The sequence below is a fragment of the Arachis hypogaea genome, chromosome 6 (assembly GCF_003086295.3).
Source record: "Arachis hypogaea cultivar Tifrunner chromosome 6, arahy.Tifrunner.gnm2.J5K5, whole genome shotgun sequence".
Taxonomy (NCBI): domain Eukaryota; kingdom Viridiplantae; phylum Streptophyta; class Magnoliopsida; order Fabales; family Fabaceae; genus Arachis; species Arachis hypogaea.
In genome coordinates, this window is record NC_092041.1 from 27,357,374 (window position 1) to 27,364,630 (window position 7,257).

Genomic DNA, 7,257 nt, shown 5'->3' on the forward strand with positions numbered 1-7,257 from the left:
ACGTATCCTATTACAGTAATTCCCAAAAACCCTCTACTGAGAACCCTTTCGAGGATGATGTTCTCACCCCCCTACATTTTTTCCCTTTCAGGATATGGGCGCAGAAGTCACGAAGAGTTATCTAGTTGTTGTTGAGATGCTCTTTGTTGTTTTAGTTATGGTTTATTATACCCTCGCCTTTATCTTGAGATTTTCTGTAAGAGGGATAGGAATTGTATTGGATACTACTTGTGATATTATTTATAAATATATGTATCTATATGCATGTATCCTTTATGAGTTTTTGCAAGTTATATGGTATCTATGGATGTACGTTGTCGAACGAAAGTATTTTTGGGAGCGGTATTGCGGTTTAAAGTTTTAAACAGACTCATATTTTAGTATTAAATAGTATAAGTGTCATCGTAATGTCCGAGCTATCAGAGTTCCGCAGCCGGAAGCGTGAGCTTTGGTAGTTAGGGTGTTACAAAATTCCATGGCAATCTCGGCGCCAATTTTTTTTGTTTTTCCTCCAATTATTACTGGCGAATTTACTGTCGTAATATCAAATCAGACGATAATCTTTTTATCCAATGAATTTATTACCATATCCGCCGGTAAACCTATCGCTAACATCTACTGCTAAATTTAACGATATATCTAACGATATTCAGTGTTTTTTTTGTAGTACTCCAAAACATTCCTAATCTTCCAACTAAATTTCTTCATTTTTAATGTTTTGGAAGCCTTAAAATTAGATCCATATTAGGACAGTAAAGAATTCTTTTTCTTCAATATGATATATCATCCCTTGATCTTTTCAGACTCAATAAAATTTTTTAAAAGTCAAGAGGTACCTTTTCAATGCTTTTTATTTTTTGTGTCGGAGTGCAGTTGGTGTTTTCTAATAATATGGATAGTTTGCATATTTTTTTGGTATGGACACAACAAATTTAATTCTCAGATTTGTGGTTTTTATTTATTTTTTTAAAAAAATTACAAATCTAAAGGTCAGATTTGTGCTTTAATATTAAAAATTTTTTTAAACAAATAAATCGGACAATTGGAATTTTTGAATTTTTTTTACCCAAAATTCACTTTCAGTGTTTTACCACTATCGAAAATGACAAATTTTTTCTCTATACAAAATTTGACCTTCAATTTTTTATCTCCATCCAAATCTGAGCCTCTAATTTGTAATTTTTAATTTTAAAAAAAATTATCTTCATATCGTAAAAAATACAACAACTTTTTATAACTATATATAATACATTTCTTCGATGCATTACCAAACAAATTAGTCCCTTTTCAATCCGCATAGCATCTATCTCCTTATAAAAAAAAAATTGAAAGATCTTACCTCCATGTGACCAATCACCTTCAATCCTTCTAGTTAACGCCTGATAGAGTGCATGGTTGCCTTCATTGTTTTATAGAGAATATTGGTTTTTATCAATTAATTTTAATATTAATAATAAATAAAAAATTTTAAAACTATTTTATTAATTTTTTTTAATTTTATTAAATTTATAATTAAATTTTTATATTTTTTAATTTAATTTTTATATTATATTTAATTTTATAATTAAATTTTTATTAATATAAAAAATATTAAAATTAATCGAATGAAAACAATATTTACTTTACAAAACTTAGATAATGTAAGATCTTATCGATTTGTTCAAATTTCAAATAATAATAATAATAATAATAATAATAATAATAATAGCATGTGGTGGGATTCAATTTTATGGATATAAAAGATTTGGGTGTACTATTTTCATATGTGAATTTATGGCCTATAAGACAAAAATATGGGATAGATTTTTTTGAGTCAAAAGTAGAACAACTCGAATTATGCGAGTTCTTTGGAAATGAAATTTTGCTTCACAAATCGCAAGGTCCGATTTGCAACTGATAGAATTTAAAATCTGAAACACGCAATTTGGACTCTTTGTTTTGTTTGTTCTGGCTAAATTTGTTGAGTAAAATGCAACTCAGACCCCGTTTTCAAAAACACAATTCACAGGATTCAAATTCTAGTTCCTCTGATCTCACAACAAAGTGAAGTACCTCTCCACTCCATATGCGAGTCCTACACCTCCTTTCCTTCCATATTCAAATTAAAAAGCGCATGTGGTGGTTGAATTGTTAAAAAAATTAAATAAAATAAGAAAAATCCATAAAAATGAGAAAAGCAAAAAAGAGGATTCCAGTATTCCACATTGATAGATGTAAACAAAAAGGAATGGAACAGTGTGAATGGAGATGCCCTTGATTAATTGCTTGAAGGGCCCCCACTTGTCAGACACATCACATCACAGAAGGCCCCTCCTCTCTTTCCTGGCCTGCTTATCCCAATTTACCCAACTTGGTATTAATTCCTCACCGCTAACAAAATTCTTCTTCATCCCCTCCAATTATTAACAATAACTTTCCTAGCATATCAGCCATGCCCCCCTTTTTATTAGCTTCTAGACAAAATTAATTAAATAATAATAATACTAACAATAATAATTTACATCTTATTTATTTGCTCAAGATTTATTTTGGCTACCTCTCTTTATTATATGCAAATTTTTTAACATACAATTATGTGCTTATTATTATGATGATGATGACGATGATATGAGTCGTGACGTGCACATTAATGTGATTGCGGGGTAGTGTTTGTGTTTGGTTTTCTTGTGAACACTATTGGTGGATTTCTGAGGCCACAGTCCTAGCCCAAAACCGAAGGTGTTTCTTCATGTTGGAAGCTGAACATGCCTTTGGGACTTTCAGACTTAGTAGCGGTGAATCGGGTCTCTTTATTAGCCATGCTTCTGATAGATATGGCCTCATGATAACTCTCTTTTCCTCCTCATCACTCTCTTCTTTCTCTCCATTTTCTACTTCTTCTTTTATTAGTTGCCGTTGTGTGTGCCGTTTAACTTCAACATTCTGATTTTGCAATAAACCGAGTCTTTGCAATCCTGGTACAATGCTCATCATCCATGGGCTTAGAGTTTCCTTCTTGAATATGAACCCAAGATCCATAAAACCCTTCACCTCATCCAGTTCTAGTTCTCTCAATGTCTTGCAACTCATCGATTTCTCAAGTTTATTACTTTCACTAGAAGTAGTAGCATGGTTTCTGAATCTTCTGTGACGGTGTTGAGAGGACGGTGATGATGAATGTGAACGAATTCTATTAGCCAAAACCTTCACTCTTGCGGACCTTTCTTTCTTGTTTTTGTTGATTGTTGAACCACCCTTGTGCATTCAAACAAAAAGAATAACATAAAGAAGAAGAAGAGACAAAAAATATATATTAGTTGGTTTTCGAACAATACCGGCAGAGCGTCGTCGGAGATTGACTCTGACGAGGCCTGTTTTTCTGGAGAAGTTGATTCATTTGTTGAAGTTTCACTGCCACCGTCTGGTAATTGTGACATAGAAAATATGGATGACTGGGACGACAGAGATTCCGTTATCGCAACAGATTTTTGTTTTTCAGGCTTTGGAATTGGAGATGGTTTCGCTGATGGTTCTGTAAAGAGAATAACTTGGTGAAACCAAAGCCGATCCATTTCTTCTATAACGCACTGAAAATACTTATTTGCCATTGTTTTTGTGACTTTTGAAAGAAAGTAAAAAGAAGAAAAGAGGAGAGATTTTGTGGTATGAAAAAACTAAACACTTTAGTGGCTGTGTCGGCAGAGTGTGGTGGTGAAGAGAAGATAGAGGAACAAGAAGAAGAAGAAGAGGAGGAGGAAGGGAAAAGCAGTGTGTGCGAGGAAATGATGAACGTGGAGAATTAGGGGTGGGACAACCTTAGACAACGAAGGATGTGTGGTCACCATGGACATGGGGGACATGGATTCTGAACTCCACATCCTGGTACTGACTATAATTACTATTCTGCCCATCCCCTTCGTCCAAAGTAGAAGTATCTGATGCGCGCTCTCTCTATGCATGCATGTAGGTCAATAATTATTATGCTAGAACAAGATAGATCTATGAAATTAGTTTATTTATGTGACTAAATGATAGTAAAATAATAATTAAAAAAATCACCTGGTGAAGATATTAGGTTTAGGTGAATGGATCCAGACTTCGGAGCATCTTTTTTGACAATACAAAGTTGTCAGAATTCACGCCAACAGTTCACTAATGAGCCAAGAGTCAGGACATGGGTCAATCACCCGGTGACACCATTTATAGTTTAAGACCTTAATCAAGTAATAATGACAAAAAAAGAAACTTGTTCCATTGTCACTTCTTGCCACTGTTCTCATTCTGGATTGTCCCCAGTGATTACTTGTTTGGATTTGACAACCTATTAAAATCTATCAAAAATATAGTTTACTTTGGGTCCAAACCAAAATAGGGAAGTAAATTGTATTTCACAGCAAGGGGTTCCTGTTCTATTTAAGCTTAGAGAATTTCAAATTTAGCGGTTATGCAAAGTTATAAATTATCTTGATGGTTTGAGCTAGGGTAAATATTTAAGATTGTTTCTCGTACTATAGTCCTCCATACCTCAAGAGTTTTACTGTGTGACAAATCGATCCATGGAGGATAGATATTAAGACGTTGCCGCAATAATTGATGCTACAAGAACAAGAAATGTTGTCCATAAAATGAATGGGACATTCGGTACTCGGTAGAATCTTCCTGTTTCTCTGTTTTGATTTTTGAACACCAAAATCCTGCATATTATGTTAACACCTTCATGTAATCCCTACTTTAACACTTGAATTGATGGTTACCTTTCTTTTTTGGTTTTAATAAGTGGTGGAACCATAATTTTAATATGGGTTATGCTAGGTAACCAATAATTTTTTTGAACAATATGAATAATGGACTCTAAAATTGGTCCAATTCAACTAAAATACATTATGCCATTAATTAAATTTAAGATTAATTTACTTTTTTAATCCCATTGTTTACATTATTCAATAATATTATTGTCTACTTATACTTTTTCTTTTAAACTTAAGAGGAAAACTTTTATAACTATTCTCAATTTTTTTGTGTGATTTAATTATTCTATTAGTTCTTATAGTTTTATTAAATTTTTATTTAGGTTTTTATAATGTAAAAATTTATAATTGAATTTTTATATTAGTTAAAAATTATAAATTAGGTCTCCTCAAACTATTGGTGTTAAAAAATACAAAATATTTTTAAAAAATTTAGTTTTTGCATCTAATATAGAATGCATTATGAAATATTCTAAAAATAAAGGTGTGTTTGATTTTTTTATTTTTTGTTTTTATTTTTATTTTTAATATTTTTTATTTTTTGGATTTTGTGAAGGAAAAAATAAAAACAGAAAGTGAAAATAAAAAATAGAATTTTATTATTTTACTGTTTTCATCATTTTTTCCTTCACAAAATTTACAAAATATAAAATATTAAAAATAAAAATAGTAAATAAAAACGAAAACCAAAAACATCTTAAATATTCTCCACAAAATTTAGAAAACAAAAAATACTAAAAATAAAAATAGAAAATAAAAACACAAACCAAATGCATCTTAAATATTCTAATATTGTGTTTTATGCTAAAAAATAACAACTAGTAAAGATTTAATTATAAATTTTTATTTAATACTAATTATAAATTTTTAAATTATAAAATTTAATTAAAAATTTAATAAAATTACAAAAACTAATAAAATCATTAAATCTTATTATAGTTAACTTATTAGTATCTATAAATTATTATTTAAAAAATAAAAATAGATGAATGTATGTTAAAATTATGTTTAATAAATATAAGAAACCAAAAATAAATGGTAATTTAATATATATATATATATATATATAGAGAGAGAGATATTTTGATTTTGGAGGGACCATGGTCCATAGCTTCGTCACTGGTGTTAATGGTTCTCCCACTTTTAGATAATAAAATACAATTATTTTAAGTGTATACTAAAATTAATTATTAATATAAAATATATATTAAAATAAATTAAATAATAAATATATTTATATATAAATACATAATAATTTTAATGTACACATAGTATTTTTAAATAAAATAACATGTTTCAAATTCATATAATCCTCAGATTTGGTAATTCGTGTGCCATGAATACTTAGACCACCTGATGAGGTTGATTGTCTGTGCTAGTCTAGTTCCACTTTTATGTTCAGATTTTGGATAATTTCTCCTTGGTTTGTAAGATGAAGTCTGTCAAACACTCATGAACACTCTTCTTTCACTGCCACCTTTTCTAAGACACTATTTTTTTTGAAACTGTTAAGATTTAGATTTAGCAATGAAAACAAGTTTTGGATGAATATCACTTTCTTCCTCTTTAACAATAATAGAATGCAGTGGGATAGGAAGGGATAACAATTTTAAACCATTTAAGTCTAGTTGAAAGAATTCCTTTACCTAGCGGGATCCAAATTAACCCAAAGAAAAAAAAAAAAAAACTTTTCCTTTGTACTTGATTCTCCTAAGTTTTGTCTTGACAATGATGGTTTATCAACACTTGCACTAAAATAATTTAACACAAGAGGAATCCAATACGGGTTATAAATTTCGGATATATAACATATAACGTGAAGTAACGATTTCTCCACACTACATTGCAGTATTTTTTTATTATCTTGATGAGCTCGTGAAAACACCCTGGACAAGAATAATTACTCTATTATACCGATTAAACGAGTTTATTATGTTATTGGCTCATAAAGCTTAACGGATATATCATAAAAAAGCATAACCTCTTTACTTTATAAGGTTGTAATAATACATTAAAGACAATAAATATCTATAATCGGTCACATAAAAAAGATGTAATAAAGAGAAAAGAAAAACTTAGTAAATAAGTCACTATTTACTGCCATCACCTAAAATATTACTGACTTAAATATCAGAGTGTTCTGAAGGTTGTTCTTTTAGTATGATTCTAAAATTGCTCAAATTATAATCTCCGAATCTCATTAGTTCGTGACCTCTGCAAAAAGTATGAACATTTGTTGCCGTCTGTGAGAATCCTACATAATTGGTACCATCGCTGATGATACAATTAGTTATTAATCTAAATACTCCTTTCAATGAGATACAACGAGGTGAGGATAGACATAAAACTAATCCTAATACGAAATAGCAGCCTCATTAAAGTCCACCAGGGTTTGAACACCATGGCACTCAAAACACTTGAGACCGTCATTATCTGCATTCACCACGAAGGGAAAGAAGGGATTTTCCCTCGACGTGATGAAGGGCGAAACGATCTAAAAATGTGAACAAGAACAAATTTCCTCAAAGAG

The 7,257-nt window shown here is 30.3% G+C and overlaps 1 protein-coding gene across 1 annotated transcript; it reads right to left on the minus strand.

Moving 5' to 3' along the window:
* Nucleotides 1–2,168: 2,168 nt before the first annotated feature.
* Nucleotides 2,169–4,273, minus strand: LOC112696502 (uncharacterized). Its single transcript, XM_025749298.3, has 3 exons — nucleotides 4,039–4,273; nucleotides 3,315–3,930; nucleotides 2,169–3,234 (listed from the first exon to the last, which is right to left on the minus strand). The coding sequence occupies exons 2-3, from the start codon at nucleotides 3,585–3,587 to the stop codon at nucleotides 2,674–2,676; spliced, it is 834 nt and encodes a 277-aa protein (XP_025605083.1). The 5' UTR covers nucleotides 3,588–3,930; nucleotides 4,039–4,273; the 3' UTR covers nucleotides 2,169–2,673.
* Between the last annotated feature and the right edge of the window lie 2,984 nt (nucleotides 4,274–7,257).